General features: G+C 42.1%; 1 protein-coding gene across 1 annotated transcript in view; it reads left to right on the top strand.

Annotated features, from left to right (window-relative positions):
- LOC126456039 (espin-like) overlaps positions 1 to 22,007 on the top strand; it is a 448,202-nt gene that overhangs the window by 329,572 nt on the left and 96,623 nt on the right. The window contains exon 7 of the mRNA XM_050091795.1: positions 16,231 to 16,491. Coding sequence (XP_049947752.1) covers positions 16,231 to 16,491 — 261 coding nt within the window. The remainder of the gene's footprint in view (positions 1 to 16,230; positions 16,492 to 22,007) is intronic.

Genomic DNA, 22,007 nt, shown 5'->3' with positions numbered 1-22,007 from the left:
CGTTCCCTCCTCTGGCGTGGCCCCTTCCGACGACTGTTGCAGGATGTTTGCCTTATGACTGATGGAGCACAGAACGTGATTCATCAGAAAAGGCTACCTGTCGTCACTCAGTGGACTTCCACATGCGGTAGTGGCGTGCAAATTCCGGCCTTCTTCGCCAATGAACAGCAGTCAGCTTGGGTGTTTGAACTAGGTGCCTGCTCCGGAGGCTCATGCGCAATAGTGTTTGCTGAACGTCCGTTGAGGAGACACTGTTGTTAGCCCCTTGATTCATCCAGGCGGTCAGCTGGTCAACAGCTGTGCGTCTGTTCTCCCGTACACATCTCCGCAGCAGTCGTTCACCACTGTCATCTATGGCCCATGTTGCACCAGAGTTGCCTTGGCACCGGTTTTGGATTGGCATGCACGGTATTATTTAACGACGCGACGGTAGCAAACGAAAAGTACAAACTCAGTGGTTTTGCTTCTAGCACCCGAAAGCCAATGATCATGCCCTTTAGGACTTCTAATAAATCGTTCCGTTTCCACATTATTGCACTGTTTTCCGCGTTCCCGCCAACACGCTTTATATACCCTCCACTGCCAGTGCTGCCACCTACCGTCTGTGAATGGCTACTGCACTTTCGCGTCGAACGGAGGCGGTGGTCACATTAATGTGACTGGACCGGGTACATTCGCACATTTTGTAAACACAACATTGAGTTCAATTTTTCATTTGGAAAGGAAGGATGTCTGTCGCTGAAGTAAATAACTCCTCGTTTGTTCATGTTCGATTTTCCTCGTGGTCTTGCTTTAACTCAGGACACAGAGACCTTTACCACGTAACTTCATTTGATACGTCTTTGGTCTAACATGCCCCGTTCTCTTCTAAAGAGAAATTTCCTTCATTCAGCCTTACTTTCGAATTTGTAACTTCATAAACTTTCTAACGTTAAAGTCTTGTGACGACAGTGAAGTTCATACCGAGACACCGAAATCTATGCTATGCATGACGTAAGAAATGTACTTCTGTGCGATTCCGTTCTTTCGTATGTTCGTGGATACGTAAGCCTCTACACTGAGCGAGGAGGCACAATGGCAAGACACTGGATGGCGGATCAGATACCAAATCGCTTAAAACGAATGTTGGGATAGTACCTCTGAAAGGTCACTGACGATTTGCTTCCCATATCCTTCCCCAATACGAGATTGTTTCTAATTGCCTCGTCATCGATGGGATGTTGAAATCTAATCTTCCTTTCTCGCTTACTTCCTTCATTTCCCATGCACCTGTCTGGAAGTCTAGAACTAGTTTAATGGAGTGCTGCACTCGTAAATGAGAATATGTCTTGAAATATTACGTAGTAGAGGTAGTTTTCTGCTGTCAGTGAGCCAAACAAGGCGGGATGTCAAGAGGAAAACACCGACCGCTATCGACTTATTATTCTTTTTGAGTCTAAGAGAGGATCAAGGAAGCTTGAAACATTTTTCTTTGTACTAAAAGAAAGTACATTAATGAAATGATTTTGTTGTTCCAAAGGGAGTTCATTGTACGTAAGGTATTCACCATGTTTAGAAAACACATGATGACACACATAACTCGCCCAGAGAATCAGAAAATGTTATTTATTCTGATCAACCAATCATCGCGTGACGTGAGCATTGGAAGCGCCAATCTAAAAGGAAATTTTATTTATGATACCGTACTTACTTATCAGCTTGGCCGCACAAACTGCAGTCGGCCTTTACTCTCGCCAATCAGCTTTCTCCGTGTCCTCCGGTCCATGTATTCTTCTCCAGCTAGCCCCATTGTACTCATAACCTCTTCGGTCCTGTCCGTCCATCTCGATGTGTTATTCCCTTTGGTCCGCTACCTCTGATGTCCTCTTCCACTACCTGCCTCGTTAACTGGCCTTCTCAAATCGTTCTATCCATACCACTTCACTCTCCTCTCTTTAACGACTGCCACGATATCCAGCGAAACTCCTGCAGTTCACTGTTTCTGCTTCTTCTTCGGTCGTTCCTGCCCTTTACTTGTCCAAAAATCTATTCCTGAACAGCGTTCTCATATGTCAGTAATTTTCTGTCTTTGGATAAGAGTGTAGATTTCTGCTCCGTACAGGACTTTTTTATAGATCCTAATCTTCGTTAACTTAATAGGAGCAGGGGCTTCGGCAGCTTTCCGGGTGAAAACGTTAACCTGTTTCCTACTTGAATTCTTGCCATTACTTCTTGGTCTATCTCACTCCTTTCGCTGAGAACTCCCCCAAGATATTTTAACTCTTTTCCCCCTTTCAAAGAGTTTACCATCCTCATCGAAAGGTCTGTCATCGTTCTTTCTGATTACTACAAGATAGTTGATCTTATCCGCATTCTAGTCTGCTCTCACTGCCTCTTCCATTAACACTCTTACCATCTGAACCAGATCTTATTCGCTGTCTCGGCCAGTGCCTTGATCCTCCTATCAGCTTATTTCCATTCTCTTCGCTTGTTACTTTTCTCAGTTCTCTTTCTAGTACCAGATTAAATGCATGGGAGGAGGACCATCCCTTCTGTCGCACTTCAGTACTCGCGCTGAAGTTCTCGACATATTTCCGTTCATTTTCACAGTGCATGTTGTCTCTTGTATATATGGATGTAGGTTTCTTTTTTTTTACAGTCGTATTGACCAACTAGGATCACGTTAACAACTTTAGTTCCTCTTCTTCATTTGTTGTTGTTTCCTATTTTTCCAGTATTCCCTCATTTTCTCCCCATGAAGTCTCTTTCTTTCTTCTGTCCATGTTGTTCCCGACTTTTTATTTCTTCTGCTTTGAAAGCCTTCCAAATTTAGTATTTTGTTTTTAAAACGGTTTCTTTCTGCTATTTATGATTCTTTGATGTTGTTTCTTTCAAGATCTTTTCTTGGTTCTGTAATCCATGCTATTGTCGATTTCTTCTTCCAGAAATATAGGAGTATTTGTTTTGTTAGTCTATTTCCATCCATTCGGTAGAGATGTCCAAAAAAGGTTAATCTTCGTTTGGCCATTACTTCAGATATTTTCTCTATATTTTTGTAGGTCTCCTCATTACTTCTTATTTTCCAACCATCTGCAGTCTTCATTGCACCCATTATTTTTCTAATAATCCTTCTTTCCAGTACCTCTAGTTTGTCCATCTTATAGTTCATTGTTAGGCATTCAGATCCATATAAACATTCAGGTCGTACCACTGTGATGTAGTGTTTTAGTTTTGTTTTTCTAGATATACATTTCTTGTTGTAAATGTTTTTGGTCAAACTATATGCTCTTTCCATTTTGTTAATTCTTACATCTATTGCAGATTTTTCTAGTCCATTCTGTTGTATAGTTTTTCCAAGATATTTAAATTTATTTACTCGCTCTATTTTACCTATTTGTGTTTCTATGTATTTTGGTGCATTTTTTACATTTGTCGTGAATTTTGTTTTTTCAGCTGAAATTTTGAGACCAGTTCTGTTTGCTAATTTTTCCAGAACGTTTATTTGAGTAACTACTTCTGTCAGGTTTTCTGAAAGTATTGCGAAATCATCCGCAAAAGCCAAGCAGTTTACCTTAATTCCATTTGTTTTCCTTCCCAGAGTTATTGGTTCAATTTTGTGATTTTTTAGCTCCGAATTCCAGATCCTTACAATTTTTTCTAGAACACAGTTAAACAGTAAAGGTGATGAACCACCACCTTGTCTAACACCAGTTTTTATTTCAAAAGGCTGAGATACTTCTCCCATAAATTTGACTTTAGATACTGTACCTGTTAGTGTTTCACGAATTATGTTTGCTTCTCTAATGACCTTATCTATCGTTTCTCTGTCTATACAATCAAGTGCTTTCTTGAAATCTATAAATGACACTAGTATTGGTTTGCTGGTTAACATTCTATGGCGAATTATTGACTTTAAGTTAAAAATTTATTCTGCACAGGATCTTCCCTTTCGAAAACCACCCTGATATTCTCCTAGTTGTTTGTCTAAAGTATCTACCACTCTGTTGACGAGAATTTTTGATAATATTTTGTATGTCACTGGTAGAAGTGACACTCCTCTGTAATTACTGACATTTTATTTGTCTCCCTTTTTATGTAGCGGGTGGATTAATGCTGTTTTCCATTCAACTGGAATCTTTTCAGTTTTCCAAATGTTCTCAAAAAGCAGCTGTAGATCCTTTATGATTTTTGGTTCTAACCGCTTCAATAATTCTGCTGTAATGGAGTCTTCACCACTAGCTTTATTGTTTTTGAGTGTTTTGATGGCTTCATGAATTTCTAGCTCTGTTGGCGGGAAATCTTCCTCTAGATTTTGAGGTGTCACTGGAAATTCTAATTTATCTGTTGGAACTGGACAGTTTAACAACTTTTCAAAAAAATTTGCTAAAATATCACAATTTTCTTTATTACTTAATCCTATTTTTGCCATTTTCATCTTTGAAACAAATACTTGGTGCCTGATATCCTCTAAGTATGTGTTTAAAGGTTTGGTAAAAATTTCTAGAATTATTTTTGGTAAAACTTTCTTCTATTTCAATAAGGTGACAATTTTCAATGTTCCTTTTGATTTTCCGGATTATTTTTGACGCGTCTTTTCTTTGTTGTCTGAATTGTTCAAGGTCTTCCTCTTTTTTCGAACATCTCCATTTTCTCCATTTTTGAGCTCTTTGTATTAGTGCTTCTTCACACTCCTCATTCCACCATGTCTTCTTTTTATTCTGTGCTTGTGTTAGTTTTATCAGTTTTCTAGAAATTTGCGCTCTTTTTAGTACCTGCCATATTGCTTGCCTGTTCACAGTATCATATGTGTTTTGGAAGTCCGCAAAAAGATAGTGACCGTTTCTGTGAAATTCCCATCTCTTTGACAACACTTGTCTTATTGTATGCAGTTGGTCTACGTTTGATTTTCCTATTCTAAATCTTACTTGCAAGAATCCAAGTACCACCTCGACGTATGGTGTTGGCCACATCACGCTCAGGATCTTAAGCAAACTGTGCGTGATAAAGCAATTCCCCTGTAATGGCTGCGTCTCTTTGCGATTCTTTCTTAAGTGCCAGGTATTCGTTTGATTGTTTACATCTCTTCCCTGTTTCAGCATCTCTGCAAGTATTATATCTCTGCCAGCCTTGTCACTCCACACCGGAGCTTGTTACGAAGTTCAGCTGGTCGCCGCAAAGCGCTGACAGCCGACTTTTACGAGTTGCTGCTCAATGGAGAGTATGTGGTGTTAAAGACGCGGCACCTTTCGATTACGAGGTTTCGAGTTCAAAAATTTCTGTTTTTCCTAAGTTTCTCTAGCAAAGCAAACTATCCGCTTCAGCATAATCTCTCTGAAATATTTACACACCAGAGCATTCAGAAGTAAATACTCAACAGTTTTCCCCAGTGTTACCACAAAACCATGCTGCTTATTCTAGTTCTTCCACAATGTACATTTCCAACTGTTAAATCATACGTTTACACGTACGGGAAGTGCTCGCTATAAAAACCGACATTGCATTTACGAAATTCACATACTGTTTCCTATGATGTCACTGGAATATATCAAATCCATTAATGGAGATTTATGCGAATTGTAGAAATCAGATGTTTGCAGGTTGGGCAGTATATTCCCTTTAGTACTTTCATCACTTCGTTACAATAGGCCAATCATCAAAGGTTGTATTGTATTGTATGTTAACCGGGGGCCTAGAAACGACGGAGAGGCTCCGTCCCCGCCGCAGCCGCAGTGGTCCATAACCCCACGACGACTACCGCAGTCCACTTCACCCCTCCGCCGCCCCACCACACCGAACCACTCTTTCAGGATTATTGTGCAGTTTGGCCCCCGGTGGACCCCCCCCCCCCCCCCCCCCCCCAGGGCACGTCTAATACCAGACGAGTGTAACTCCTATGTTTGCGTGGTAGAGTAATGGAGGTGTACAGGTACGTGGAGAACTTGTTTGCGCAGCAATCGCCGATATAGTGTAGCTGAGGCGGAATAAGGGGAACCAGCCCGCATTCGCCGAGGCAGATGGAAAACCTCCTAAAAAGCATCCACAGACTGGCCGACTCACCGGACCTCGACACAAGTCCGCCGGGCAGATTCCTGCCGGGGACCAGGCGCCAGTTCCCAATCCGGAAAGCCGTGTGTTAGACCGAACGGCTAACCGGGCGGGATATCATCAAAGGTTAACAACATTAAGTTGGGTACCTGAAGAAAGAGAAACCTCCTTGTGGGCACGCTTAGTTTACAGTTTTCAAATTCAGAATTTATTGGTCCTTAACTATTATTAAAAGCTTATTTTAATACCAGTAGGAAAGCAAGACAATAAGAATTACACATACGAACAATTACATTGCATTTGGCGCGTAGCGACTGATATGTTGACAATATGAGCAGGCAACTATACTTTCTCATTGTTTTCCTACTCAGTGACATTGTGATGGTTTTTTGTGCAAATTTTTCCAAACTGAAACTGCTGTTTTGGCCGTGACTGAGCTGGTACATGAAGGTACCGATAATAAACCAGGTTCTAAAACTCAGTCCACTTATGAGGTTTTTTTTGCGTAGGGCTCGCACTCCTTTTACGTTTACGACGCACCAGATTATTGGGAGCCTGCTTTTCAATTTGTTGCCTAAATATTGCTGCTGCTGAAATTATATGGAGAGGATAATGTGGAAATTGCTTTGAATGCTACCTCTTCTGAGACTCTTTCTTTTGGGAGCACATTTATAATCTGCTTCTGTAAAATGTTAACTGCAAACTACTGATGCATTTATCAGCATATTTGGGGTGAAGTTTTCGTGAGAGCTCACTCGTAATTGTGTATTTCTTAGATCATTATCAACCGGAAATTCGTGGTAAGTTATGCTGCTAGTTTTTGCTTTGTCATTCTTATAGAGCGGCGCCCAACTGTAAGGCACTTGTAAAGAAAATGAGTGTATTTCGAACTATTATGTATCAAAAAACGTAGTATCAACGTACTTTTAGCGTAAATGTACAACACTATCAGCAAAATGTACAACTGCCATGCGAATACAAACACTACAACAATATTTTCAACAGTATAAGCTTTATGTATTGCTTACTATCGTTAAAAGAGGACTAGAATTACAGGATAGTCGTCAAACAAAGTAAATCCAGCAAACCATAAAATAAATATTCACTGTTCACAGCTTACACAAACCCATGTGATTTTGACACTAACAATCCCACAGTCCAGGAATGTTTGTGGCACCATTGGTGTGTGGTACAGCTTGCGAGAAAACTGTAAAATCCAACGACACGCTGACCGCCATATGATCCCAGAAAGTGTAGAGGCCGTTTGAGCATACTAGAGGGCTATGCCTGGTACCTTTCCTTTCTTCAGCATTTTTATGACTTCTCATACCTCTTCTGTGCTCGATAATTCATACTCTGTCGGTAATGTCTCTCTGTTTTCTCTTTACAGTTATTCTTCTTCTTCCTCTTCTTCTTCTTCTGTTCCAGTACACTGTTGACGGTTTCATCCATATCCAGGAGGTTTTCTAAATAGTTTTTCCATACCTCTACAGGTTTCGACTTCACTCTTTAATTAGGAGCTATGAATATTGACTGGGTGATCATGCATACATCTTTGCTTTCTCGTCGCCAGTTAGTTTGCTAACAACATCGTCTAATTCTGGTAACGGAAACCGATGCCTTCATGTTGACACAGAAAAATGGAAGGAATAGCTAACCGCTAGCAAAAAGAATGACACAACTGGTTGTGCCATTCTCCTTCATCCCCTTAGACTTCCTCCATTTCTGTTCTCTCTCAACCATCCTATAAGGAAACTTCTTCTATAATTGAGAAGCTTTTTAATTTTGGTTGTTTCATTAGATTCTTCAGTTGTGGGGTTGAGGAACATCACCAGTGTTGAAACAGAGCAATAGTTATTGGGAGAAACTGTATTACTGATTAATTTCAGTGTCCTGCTCACCTAGAGTAAAGCCTTGTATCTCGAGGGAAAAATCTACGAACTTAAATTTCATTGGATCGTGTCTTACATCCGCTTACTAGGTGAATTGTTACGTACATGATATATCCGTAAAAGTAATGGAAGATAATTGTGGAGAAAGAGACGCACAACCAATTTTAGCTTTCACGTCGCCTTTTTCTCAAAAGGGCATTCACTCTAGTCAAGTCTAGCTTCGTCTTTGATGCACAGTTAGCTTACAAGTTTGAACGTATGCTAGCCTCGCGTCGTGAGGATATCTTGGCTCGCATACATTCGGCACAGTTTCCGAGGGAGATATGGAGGTACATTTTCTGTATTAAAGAGTTCCGACGTCTCCATTTGCCCGGATAAGTGCTACAGCAGATACCACTTAGATAAAGCTGTGTGGCAATTTCCCAGCGGAGCGACGATTTCCTCTATAATTGTGCACTGACTCTCATAAATTTCGTCACGTCGTAAATTCCGTCGAGAAAACAGGCTGCAGGAAAAGATAGCGAAGCACAGTCACCACCTCTTCCAATGACATACAGTCACCACGATAGTCCTACTGCGTCTGAGGCTGTTATGTTCTACACCGCACCAGAAGGAATGCGTGTTCTGCCGTCGTGGTAATAAGATCATTTATTAGTCTCTCCTTACGTGTCGGTCTGTCGTGAAATTGACATGATGTATTTCTGAAGCGGAAACAGTACAGGCTGATGCTCCCAAAAACGTTCCCAATTAATGTTTATCAGGATATCATTCGTTCAGATATGTTGCGACAGGACAGCGCTTGTTGTTTATCTTGATAATCAGCACTGAAGTATCACCTGCGTCAGCTGTTCTCTTTTATTGTTTGGTAAACGCCATGAGTTTGGGGCGTACTGAAAGGATTCTCACGGCTCCTCTGGCTCGTTGCAGAGGAGTTCGCAATAACGAGTGGCATCTTGGAGGTTTCCTTGAAATATACTGTTTCGCTCATTTACTTTCATATCCGTTTCGTTTTGTACCGTGAGTTGACGAGTTTTCTTTGAGTACAGACCGTAACACTCACTCAACACTACCGGCCGCCTATGATTATGCAACCTGCATTACCCTTGGTTACAGGTGAAATGCAAGTGAAATAGCAGTTACGCGATTTTGTAGCAATTACTATACCGACAGCAGAAGCCTCTCAAGTAAACATACGACAGGCCGGCAACAGCGTAATGGTCTACTTTATTTTGTTCCCTTACTAATGTTGGCATGTTTGACAGCCTCACAGTGAGCGCCGCTTCCATCTTTCACGTCTTTCATAAATTTATTTATTTTTCCTTTTTGCAACACTGCAACATTGACCACACAGCCAGGAAGAGCTACAACAGTACATAGCTAACATAAAACGTTTGTGCTAAAACAAAATGTACGACTAAGCTTAGTTTTGGGGACAGTACAATATACTAAGGAGTTTACATTACGTACAATTCTGCTGTTAACAGTGTTTTCATACGGAGTATCTTATTCAAGAATAGTTGAGTTTACATATACACATACCAGTTTGCAATTTAAAAAATTTACAAAGGAGCAATAAGCTAAGTTTTCACGCATCAGTCTAACGGGACTGTCGTCATAGGAGTACTTGAGCCACATGGCATTATGTACTAATTTTAAATCTGGTTATCAGCTTCTTTTAACTTTTTCGCTGTCAAATTTTACTTATTTACATTGACTCGGTAGAGTAAGGAGGTAACACTTGTAGATATGGAAAACCCTCTTGCAAACCAGTTTACCGTACAATACTTCATGTTCTTCCTTATACTTGGTGCCACACAATACTATGGCCTCCACTTCCCTCTAACTGATTGTATCTTAATCTCTGTGCAGTGGCTGGGCGCATACGTCATCTGCTTATGGATTGCGTGCAAACCCTTTTACGCGTTCTTCAGCTATTTTGTTTATATATAGTACGTTTTAAGATAAGAATACTGCTCCATTTCAACATAAACCTGTAGGCGCGTGGAAAGCGCCTGAAAACTGGTCCATGAGAAAGACTGAAACACGAACAGACTTCTTTCATTCTTGCTATTTGTTCGTGCATCCTTCTCGAACGTAGGGTATCCTCAGCTGTCGTTACAGTGTTATTGAGTGGATGGTCCAGATGTGTAAAAATGCAGATATTTAAACTAAACGTGTCTCCCCCTAAGCCATTATCAAGCGTTCGATCACAACAGCAATTGTTTTGTAGGTCAATGTGTGTCCTGAGCTGTCCGATTCACGAAACTACTTTTGTTGTGATCAAACATCTGACAATAGCCGAATCTGTTAATATATTTTAGGTCCACAGCTTTGCTTCGGCCGTTTAGCAGTTGATGGCAATAGCGAAAAGTGGTGGTGCAGGTGGTAGGTCGTAAGTGCCATAGAATAAGCGTAGATATCGTATGCTTATCGCGATCAAAATATTATACGATATGTGATTGCATCATAAGGTTGTCCTTGACTTAATATGTCAGCTTACGAGTCCAGTTCTCGTCATTTGCGGGAAGTTTTTATTTTTAACTTTAACGTGACTAAATCTGCTGAGTCTCATAAAATGCTGGGGAATACCTATGGTGAGGCACCTATTAACGAAAGAATGTGCAGAGAACAGTTTCAACGCTACAAGAATGATGATTTTGACGTCGAAGACCGGCGTCCTGTTGGGGGAGAGAAGTTTTCGAAACTACTAAAACGGACAGAAACAATCACCGTTTACGAAAACAACTGTTCCGTTTGAGCTGAGCACTGAAAGCCAAACGTCCACATTACAGCGATGGACATGAAAAGGTGATTTTGCAGCACGACAGTGCTCGACCCCATGTCGCAAAACCCGTTAAAACATACTTGGAGACATTGAAATGAGAAGTCCTACCTCAACGGCCGTACTCGCCAGACATTGCTCACTGAGACTACCATGTATTTCGATTAATGGCACACGGCCTGGCTGACCAGCGCCTCCTGTCGCATGAGCAAGAGCAAAATTGGATCGATTCACGGATCTCCTCAAAAGATGTCCAGTTCTTCTGCCGAAGGATTGGGATGCTGCCCGAAACATGAGAGAAATTAGTGCCCAGCACACCCAATAAAGCCTTGAAGTTGTAGAACAAACGGCGGAATCGAAGTTGTAGACCTAATACACATTTTTATGCAAGTGGAGCAGTCATTTAATAAAATAAAAACTTCACTCTGACACGAGTCTCATCTCTGACTTAATTGTGAAGGGAACACTCACGGCGTTATGTTTTGAAACCAATAAGTCTTAACCAGTTGCAACTGCCGCTTTAATTGACTGATGCGGAGTTATCAAATCCTTAAAAGAATCCTTCACTCAGCATTCTATTATTTTGATCAGCTGAAATAATATTAATTATCTCTGCATTTCAACGAAGACCCCGATTCAGTAGATAACGCTGATATTTCAAACTCTGTAGTTGCTGCTTTAGTTAATTCCAGGATATTAATCCGGATAATGTAAGATGAAACATAAAACGTTAATTCGTAGAGAGTCGAATGTGGGTAGAAGTAGAAAACCCATATAGACTTTTCAGTTGTTTTTTAATTTATTCGAAAAAAGAAGGAAGATTCGCGTTTAACGTCCCAGTGACGACCCTGTTCTCAGCACAGATGAAATTTTCTGGTTCTTCGGGCAGAGGCTGAGTGTCTGCGTAGGTGTTGAACACTGGTTGGAGAAGCACGAGCGTCAGGGGCTTCCTGTCTTCAGGGATTGATTCCATGATCTTGAAAATAATAATAAAAAATAAATAAATAAATAAAAATTGGCCAAGTCGCTCACTAACGGCCGTACAAACTTAATTAAATCTGCAATTGGGAAATGTGGACAACCAAATTCTGTTTGGCTGGATGGGGATTTGAACCATAGTCTTCTCAAATATTTAATACGAGCCCAGCGTGTAACTATTTCATCACCTCGCTAGGTAGTTTCAGTAATTATATCAGTTTCTCCACAGAGATGTATGACAGATTTCTTTTTCTTTTTTTTTGGCCAGTTAATATAAAATCGGTTTCGACTCTGTTCAAATGGCTCTGAGCACCATACGACTTAACTTCTGAGGTCATCAGTCGCCTAGAACTTAGAACTAATTAAACCTAACAAACCCAAGGACATCACACACATCCATGCCCGAGGCAGGATTCGAACCTGCGACCGTAGCGGTCGCTCGGTTCCAGACTGTAGCGCCTAGAACCGCACGGCCACTCCGGTCGGCTTTCGACTCTGTACCAGGTGCAACAAATCGGTGCCGACAAATGTAGAGGAACTGTAGAGGGCGTCTTGCGGAAAAAATTGAGGGTAAGACCCATGCCCGGAAACACCATTCAGTGACGCTACAAAGCTCCCGAGCTACAGCTTGCACACTGACGGGAGCGTATCGGGAAAGTTTGACAGCATCCAGGTGAAGGTGACGTCGCGAGACACAACATTATGGGTCGTACAGAATCACATATACTGCCCAAGAGGCGGCCCATATAACTTGTAAGCGGTGTGGCCCCGTTTGGTGATATTAAGATCAAGGATTTCTGTACCCCATTTGGTCTTCTAAGCACTCTCAACAGCACCTCGACATCATTTGTCAGCGTCGTTTCGTCTCACACTGCTAAATCCCATCAGTCTTCTGACTGCTTCGTTGTGGCCCGCCGCCAGTTCCTATTCTGTGTCAACCTCTTCATCTCAGAGCAGCATTTATACGCAACATACTCAACACTCTCAGTGTTCTTGTACAGTTTTCACCCCCTACAGTTCCCTCCATAGTATCGCAGAAATTATTCCCTCGTGTCTTAACGCCGATACTCTCAGAAAACAAAGGGTTTCAGGAGACTCTACATTGTGGCCACGTAGCGCGATACTTCTACTCTCTCATGTTTACGTACGACCTTCTTACATCTAGCAGCTCCACATCAGTTACCAAATGTCAATTCCTGCAGACCGATTACTCTGCCTCGTTTCAATTATCATGCTGATACTGCACCTTATCACATAGTAGATGCATTATACTAGCTTTCACATTTCCATTTCGTTCGGTGGCTCATTGCTGTAGAATCTGGACAAAACATTTACCTTTTAGGTACAGTAAGAGATCTCTTTTCCTCTACAAGTGGCTCTATCTCTGTGTGATCTTCAACATTTGTTACTGATACTCATTTCAAAACGTCATGGCAAATTTGAACTCATAGGGGGTTAGACTACCTACAGTGACGTAAATGGATAGTTTTACACCATGAGCACTTTGACCGAACGCTATCGGTCTAATATACGGGTTTTTCCAAGGATGTGGGACATGTTGACTAAAGTATCAACCGTATGTGGGCTTATTTTCAATACTGAAAGAAGTAATTCCTGCAAATTACAATGGTGGGGTGGGTAAGCGTAACGCTACTGGAACTTTTCAGATGCAGATAGCAACACGATATCCCCAGAGGATGTGCACGTGGAACTAACTGCCATTTTTTCGAACTTTGAGAAAGCTCGAATCACTAGATCACGGACATGGGAGCATCACACCGACAGATCGTAAAGACTGTTCCCTGGCCCAGGCCTTGGCAATATACACTAACATCGGCCACCGCGCCACCTCCTCACACCAGCTACCACCCTGGCCCATGTCCCGTTAATAGAGGCTCACATTGGCCTCTACATCTCCTCTCGTACCTGCTGCCAAACTGGCCAAAATACTGTTAATAGACGCTTAAATTGGCCACCGCATTACCTCCTTCTGCCTGCTGCCAAGGACCTGGCGATAGACACACACATCGCCAACCACGCAACCTCTGCAGAGCGAGTGGTGTCGATATGGTCTCAGGTGAACGATGTGGCAAGAACTCTAGACATCAGTCGTTCTAGAAGGACTACACCACAAAAATTAGGTAGAACTGGTAGACTGGCTTTGACGAATAGACAGACGACGTAACTGAAATCCTAGTTGAGATTACTGGCAGAGTGACACCGTGGAACCTAGGGAACAGATTGCTGGAAGCTGGGTCGAGATCTTGGGTTTCCATCGGTCCTTTACCCGTAACACCGTACCACTGACAATAGAAACTAAGATGCTGTAGAGCCCTCGAGCTGGGACACTGAGTAACATTCTATGATTTTCAGCGATTACTCTCGCTTCTGTTTGTGGCAATCATATCGACGCCTGCGTGTCTGTAGACGACCTGGTTAAACGTCGCAGGGGTCAGCGATTCTCGAGAACCACAACTCTAGAACTCCTGGAATCATGATATTGGGAGCAGTTTGACATGATAGCAGGATTTGCTAATTATTGAAGGGGGGCTGAATGCTTGCCAGTATGTGGTAATAATGGTAAATCCTGTAGTTATACTCTTCATGATCAGGGTAGTTAACAGCGTATTTCAAGTGGATAATGGAAGGCCCTACATTGCAATTCACACTACGAATGTTTTGAGGAGTGTACGAATCCTCGAGTGACCTACGCAGTGTCCTGATTTGTCACTCAATGATCATGTCTGAGATGCGATGGGAAGACGCGTACTTTCGTCCCACCCTCCAGTCAACAATGTTCTTGCCTGACAGCGTGTGTTTCAGCCGCGACAAGAAATCCGCCAAGATGACAGGCGGAGGCTTTTTGCTTTCATTCCAGAACGAACATAAGAATGTACTCGGGCCCATGGGAGTCGCACATTATAGTGATATTCATGATGGTCATCACTTCCGAATGGAATAAAAGTTTATAGTCAGTTAATATCTGCTTTGCGGTGAACGCATCCACTAAGTTTGATAAATATCGTAGTTGGTGCTTTATGGTATACCACTTAAAATTTTCTTGAATGTAGGTATTCCTACACTAAGAGATGACAGCTTAGTGACTATATAGTGCCTTGCAGCGACAAATGGTTAAGAAGGTCCATGCCTCTGAATCTTTGGAGAGAATTATGTCGTCGAATCATGACTTTTGTGACTAGAGTAATTAAAAAACAGTTGGGGTGCGACTGGTCAAAAATGTACCTGCAGCTCGGTTACTCCTTCCTCCAATTTTACAGATGGATTAGACCTTACCTGCAAAACTGCCGTCTTCTGTACCGTCAGCAGTGGAGCTTCCTAAAGAAAACAGCTGTTTCACTTCAGGCGCAATTAAATTATTTAGAGAGACGACGAAATGCTACAAAAGCAACTGAGAAGTGACAGCTTAATTACGTTCTGTATATTGCTGTTAAGAACAATTGAAAATGCGAGACAGCCTTCACGGTGTGGGAATAGCCAAGAATAAAATATTTCAAATACTATTGTCACAAGCAAAGTATCCATAGAAAATTAATACATTAGTTACCCAAGGAAAAGGCAGTGAAAGTACATTCAGCCTTTCTGGAAAGTTGCTTTTAATATTAAGAGAGAACCAATTAAGAGAAGGTACACACGCAGTGAGGCATGAGTGAGATTTAGATGTGGAAACGAGGTCGCGAACTCGTTGATTACCACAAATGCGTTGAAGGTTAGTCAGTGGACTGCCAGCTGATCGGATATTAATCGCGAATTCACTGGACACGTCTCGCTACAAAGTAATGAAGACCAGAAAGTGCTGCGCCTAAGGCTGCAGATGTACAGTAATCGATCGACCGTGTCATGAAGCTGCTTCAGATTAGGAACCGGAGCGTGCGTCTCCCCTTTTTCTTACCTCGGAGGCGACGTACTAGTGTTGCTACTCGGAAGAAAAGGTAGTAATTCTATACTTCCCACCGGACTAGGGAGGCGGAACTGTCTCTCCTTTGCCGGGTCGGACGGAGAAGAGAGAGTGACGCCTGTTGCTTTACGCTGGTCATTTTGAGGATGTGCCAAATCAACACTACCGCGGAAAACAGTGTCTCCCTACGTGGAAGCGTTGCTATGAAGCAAGTTTAAACGTAACGGCTAAAGCCTACCTTTTCAACAGATCAGCTATCATCAGATCATTTTACTCATTTGGTTTTTAGAAAACGAGAAAATTTCCGGACCTTCTTCTCGGGTAGTCCTTTATCTTGGGAATACATTGGTCGCCCCAGAATTACTGGGAAGAATTACCTGTAACGGTGAAAACTGTCTTTCAGTTTATCAACTCACTAATTAAGGATGTAATGCATCCTTGAATACAGCCATTTGTTTCTTGGTCTTTATTACATGCCATTTCTGCACTTTCACTTTAAATTACTTAAAATTTTTATAACCCTTTCTTTGTAAGGCTGAACGATATGGTCGCTGGTCCCTCTCAGAATAGGTGCGTGTGTGTGCTGGCGAAGTCTGGCAGTGTTGGTAAGGCGCGCCTGCGGGCTGGTGGTGTTGCAGTGCGCGTGGAGGTTCACCAGAGCAGCAGCTCGGGCGCCGGCTCCGACGAGAACCTCAGCGACGTGAGCAGCGAGCCGCCCACCGCCCCCGTGTCCGCCGTGGGGCCCGTCAGCGCCGCCCACGCGCACGCGCCGCCCTCCGTGGCCGGCGACCACGACCACGACTACGAGGACATCAACCTGGTGCACGACCACGCCAACAACAAGGATGCCGACTCGCTCGCGCAGACTTCGCGCGCGCCGTCCATGGCGCCCTCTACAGGTACGGCGCCACTTGGCCGAATTAAATGTATGCTAGGTTTATTTATTGGTTATTTCGGAAGCAGATGGAAGCCACCTATATACGGAAAATTTTAATAGGCGATTTTATAATTAGATATTTTAACCAGCCATAGGCAACGACAACGTCTTTCTATAAGTTCTTTGCGACTCTGAAATCTGGTCACGAGAAGCTAATCGCTACTGAGAAAGTTTAAGTAATTAGTATTGCCGACACACCGGAAAATATTTCTGCTGCCTCACTCCATGTGGGGATGGAACTAGTAAGATATTCGTTATAGTGTAAAGTAACCCTTACCATTCCCTGTATAGTGTCTCTCGGAATTTGTATGTTCAGGGCTACCAAAGTAAAACAGTCTTGGGAAATATTTCGTACCCTTTAAGGTAGACAACTCAACTTACACCACCCGCTCTCAGGACAAAAGACGTAAGCTGGATTGCCTCTCTTAAAGGTCATGAAATATTTTCTGGGCCTGATTTCTTTTACTCATCTCGTAGACGTAGAAACTTTTTTTTTACCCAAAACTTGGGGGTTTTAGGTGGGTCTGGTACTGCAGTGAGGACGTGCTCCAGCTTTCCCGGGCAAAAATATGACATACATTGCAGTAGGTGGACATAACGTTACAAAGGAGGACATTTGGTTTATTTCTTAGATATTGTCAGTTTGGTGCACGACTTTGGAAATTAATATGAGAAAAAGAGATTTCATAGACTCTTCTAGAGGTAGTTTAAAGGCTCCTTTATTTAAAAAAAAAGAAACACTGCAATGCGTTACTAAATGTGAAGAAGAGTTACGAAAAAATTTACACAGTTGTAAATGAAATAAACAATTTCGCTCATGGTTGAAACGCAGCCCCGAACTTCAATGTCATGTAACTCGATTTGTAATTAACTTAGGGGGGAAAAAGTAATGCACCTCAAAAAGTTTTTTCTGGTTCCTTAATCAAGTTCTAGATGCGCTCCCCTTATGGACCGTACACTATCTAGTCAATATTCCAACTCAGTCAACACTCGTTCTAAAATGTCAGTGCCAGTTGTCTCAATGGCTGTCGTTATTCTTGGTTCGGATCAGCTACGTCGATAAAGGTGCCATCTGGTTTGATTTTCTGTAAGAATTGCAGTCTGTACGTAAACAGATGCAGAAGCATTCGGAGTTCCCGGTGCACAGTCGTACGAGGCATCTGCCGTTCTTTGGTGCTTTACCAACATATTTCTGTGGGGAACACTGGAAAACCTGTCGGATTTTATCCTTACCTTCGTCACATCTGCTTCGCGTGCCTGCTTCGTGCTTGAAATCCACATTCCCTGTTTCCATGAAGTTCCTGTGCCATTTTCTTATGGATGGCTGACAGGGTGATGGTTTCACGCCTCGTGAAATTTCTCTGAACTTAGGTGTCAGACTTCGTTTCAATAAACCAAGCCACACACTGTGCTTTTTTCTATGCGGGTTCCATTCCTCGATTCATTCTTGGCGCTGCTGCCACCATGCATCAACAAAGAAAAAACTTTTTTCATTTATGTTCCACTTGTCACCTAGAACAGCAAAACATTTATTCATTACCTTACGTGAAGTAAGTGAGTTGGTGCATCACACAAACGTTATTTTTTCCCCTAAGTTCATTACAAGTCGAGTTATATGATACTGAAGTTGTAAAATGCCTTTTCGGACAGCCTCTATATGTGGTGATTTGAAGATCTCATGTATGCTCCTTGAACAGAAAGTGGCTTCACTGAAGGCTCCTGTACTGTAAGCGACTGGGACCGCAGGGCAAGGGATCAACATTGGTCCACAATACATTGGCCTGCAGAAAAATCTTGCAGATTAGGGAGGAGAATGTTTTGCGCAAGAACCTCTTGAATCCAAAGAACAAATTCTCTTATCACCAGCTCCATGTACTTATTAAGCCAAGCCTAATGAAACAGTTTGTGAAAATGGAGAATGTTTCAAGAATCTATGCGAAACGTTTCGCACAATCTAAGAGAAGTGATATCGAAACAAGATGTGTTGGTTGCAACTGACATTCTAAGAATGATGTTCGGTTCCAACTTCGAATCAAAAATTACATCGAGGGAGACGGACATTTGCTTATCATTCAAGCAAGTTGTTACTAAGATATCTGACAGCAAAAACGACCCATATTATATTTTTATTGTAGCCAACATGCTAGAAAAGTACAGTATGCGCATGCGCTTCAAGATTCGCTTTCAGAACAGTCATCGTGTCTCTTTCCGGGAAAAGTTGGGTGATGTCAGTCAGGAATAAGGAGAACGCGTTCGTCAAGTCATCAAACATCGGAAGATGGTATCAGTGTTCCTGCAATACGAATATGCCTGGAGACTACAGTTGGCCATTTCTCCGAAAAGCGAAGCAGGTATTTCAGCGGAGAAAAAGCTGTATTAGATGCTTCACGGAGAAGCGATAAATGAAATGTAAGGCTCTTAAAAAAAACAGATATCACATATTGTCTGATTTATTTTGATCGGTTTTGCACGTCAGATATTTATTGCCTTAGTGGCAGCACTGTACAGCTTGTAACGGGCGATGCCGGAAAAGTTTCCATGATTATTCTTCATTAAAACCACTGTTCAAACCGAAATTTCCTCTTCTTTACAATTATATATGATTTTGCTAATTTTCTAGCTTGTATCAAATTCTCATTGTGACAAAATTATACATGATTTAAAAATCTGAGGTCAGTCACGGATGCGGTGTGAGAATAAGCTATTATCTAACAAAAAGTAATCAAATGTATTCCTTGCCTGCGTTGTTATAATATCCTGTATTTAACAAAACAGTAGAGAAATAGTACTTTCCTGCAGAGTGGTGGATGTGTATCTCCTCTTCTGCAATCTTCTCTCGCGATAATTTTCTTGCCGTTAAGTTTTTTTTTTAGAGGAAAGAGTTGTGCTTTGAACTCTTGACTTCACGATTCTGATCTGTCGGATCCTGTACGTTCGCTCCCGATTTCACTTGATGTCTGAACAGCTGAACACGAAAGTAAGCGCACCGATAACGAAGTCTACTGAATGTTATCATAATGGTTACGGCCTGTCTGTGGAATCCTTATCTCGCGGCACATCTAAGCGAATTATTTTGTTCCATTGATGGCAGTATCATGTTTTTCCTCTGTGTGATAACGCAGCCTCCTTCGCAACAAACACACACACTTTACTCTGCAGGTGAAGAGCGTGTATCTGAGTTTGACCCGGGCAGCATTAATTTACACGTCATGCGTGGAGCTCCCTAACCACTCGCATCAGTCACGCCGAGGCCTGCGTACGTCGCTTAATCGCACGTCTCCGCTCTTCTTCTACTACAGCCTGGCTGTCTGGCTGCGGGAGTTTTTTGCCTGATGGGCACCCTGCCTTATTACGTGTGATCTTCATCACACCTTGTGTAACACACCAGAGCACTGGAAGTGAAAGGTTTGCGTGGCATTTAATGACCAGTAATACACCTTTATTTTCCAATTCCATTCCTGAATTTTAGGACAGTGAAGTGCGTATCATTAGTGACACTGTTTTATGGGCCATTAGGACGTGCTCTGACGCATATTTCTTTGGGAGACAACCACCTCTGGAAACAGTAAGTTATTTTTCGATTTCATATTAGTTTTGTAGGATGTAGATTTAAGTGTCAGGAAGTTGTTTCTGAAAGTATTTGTATGGAGTGAAACGTGGACGATAAATAGTTTAACCATAGCATAGAAGCTTTCGAAATGTGGTGCTACAGAAGAATGCTGAAGATTAGATGGGTAGATCACATAACTAATGAGGAGGTACTGAATAAAATTGGAGAGAAGAGAAATTTGTGGCACAACTTGACTAGAAGAAGGGATCGCTTGGTAGGACACATTCTGAGGCATCAAGGGATCACCAATTTAGTATTGGAGGACAGCGTGGAAGGTAAAAATCGTAGAGGGAGACCAAGAGATGAATACACTTAACAGATTGAGAAGGATGTAGGTTGCAGTAGGTACTGGGAGATGAAGTTTGCACAGGATAGAGTAACATGGAGAGCCGCATCAAACCAGTCTTCGGACTGAAGACAACAACAACAAACTTATAATCACAATGTGTCCGCTTTGTAATGTACAATTGTAATATTACCAGGACCAGAATTTAATTAAATCTGAAAGAAACGATGTAGACTGTCAAAGTACATAAAGATGAGCCCGAGAGCTCGAAATGCACCATGCATTGAAATACAATCATGATTGTGACTTAAGGCGGTTGTTCTTTGTTTTAGAAACGTATCTCATTCCATCTTCTATCCTTATAAAATTGTTGTGCTTTTTATTTAATATCTACAGCCTGTACATTCTACCACAGAAATGATTGCACCTTGATAAAACTGGAACTACACAGCTGGGTTAACAGATAACTGTTCTGCTGTGCAAGGGTCATAACACTCAGCAGTTTCTGGCAACGGCCTTATACGTCACAAATCGACCGTTTCGCGGTTGGCCATTCATAGCTAGGCAGTTTCGGCTAATTAAATAGCTTTACGTTTGAAAATTAACAAATACATGTTTACAGGCTCTGAGGATGTCTGCTGCAGAAGGTGGAGAACGAAAGCCTGGAAAGATGGATTAGGTTTTAGAAAGAAAAGGAAAAAAATGGTTTTGAGGAAACACATTTGAGATGTTTCAAGAACCGGAGTCTAGTCTCTAAAGTAAGTTCTCCCGTATAAGCAGTCTCTGGCATACAGTAATAATAAACAGAAGGCTGTTTCCATAAAGAAAGTAGGATTAGGGTTTAACGTGCCGTCGATGACTAGGCCATTAGAGTCGAAGCGGGTACTCGGATTGGGAAAGAAGGAAATCGGCCCTGTGAAAAGAACCTTCCCGCTATTCACTTTTTTCGATTTATGGAAATCGCCTAAAGCCTAAATCTCTATGGCCAAACAGGGATTTGAATTGTGGCCCTCCTGAAGACGAATCCCGTGCTTTGGCACTGCATCACCTCGCTTGCTGCTGGTCCCAGTCACTATCCTGAAGCTGAGACTTTTATCCTCGTTGCTGCTGCAGCCACTACAAAGAATGAAGCGATACAGCCTCCAAGCACTACAGCCTTCACGAAACAAACGGATTCAAAACATGCCCTGCTGTTTTGGTCTTATTTCCGAAGACTGGTTTGACGCAGCTCTCCACCCTACTCTGTCATGTGGAAACCTCTTCGTTTCTACAAAACTACTGCCACCTACATCAGTTTCAGCCTGCTTACTGTAGTCACGCCTTGGTATCCCGCTTAAAGTTTTACCCCCACATTCCCTCCATTACCGAATTGTTTATTCGTTGATTCCTCAGGATATTACCTGTAAACCGATCGCTTTCTGTAGTCAAGTTGTGCCGTCAGTTTCTTTTCTCACAAATTGGATTAGGTATCTACTCCTTAGTTTCTAGAGTTACCCATCTGAATGTCATCATTCTTCTACAGCAACGCATTTCATATTGTATTCTCTTCTTGTCTGAACTGCCTATCGTCCATGTTTCACTT

Source organism: Schistocerca serialis, chromosome 2 (assembly GCF_023864345.2).
Source record: "Schistocerca serialis cubense isolate TAMUIC-IGC-003099 chromosome 2, iqSchSeri2.2, whole genome shotgun sequence".
NCBI lineage: Eukaryota > Metazoa > Arthropoda > Insecta > Orthoptera > Acrididae > Schistocerca > Schistocerca serialis.
This window is presented reverse-complemented; position numbering and strand designations above follow the sequence as displayed.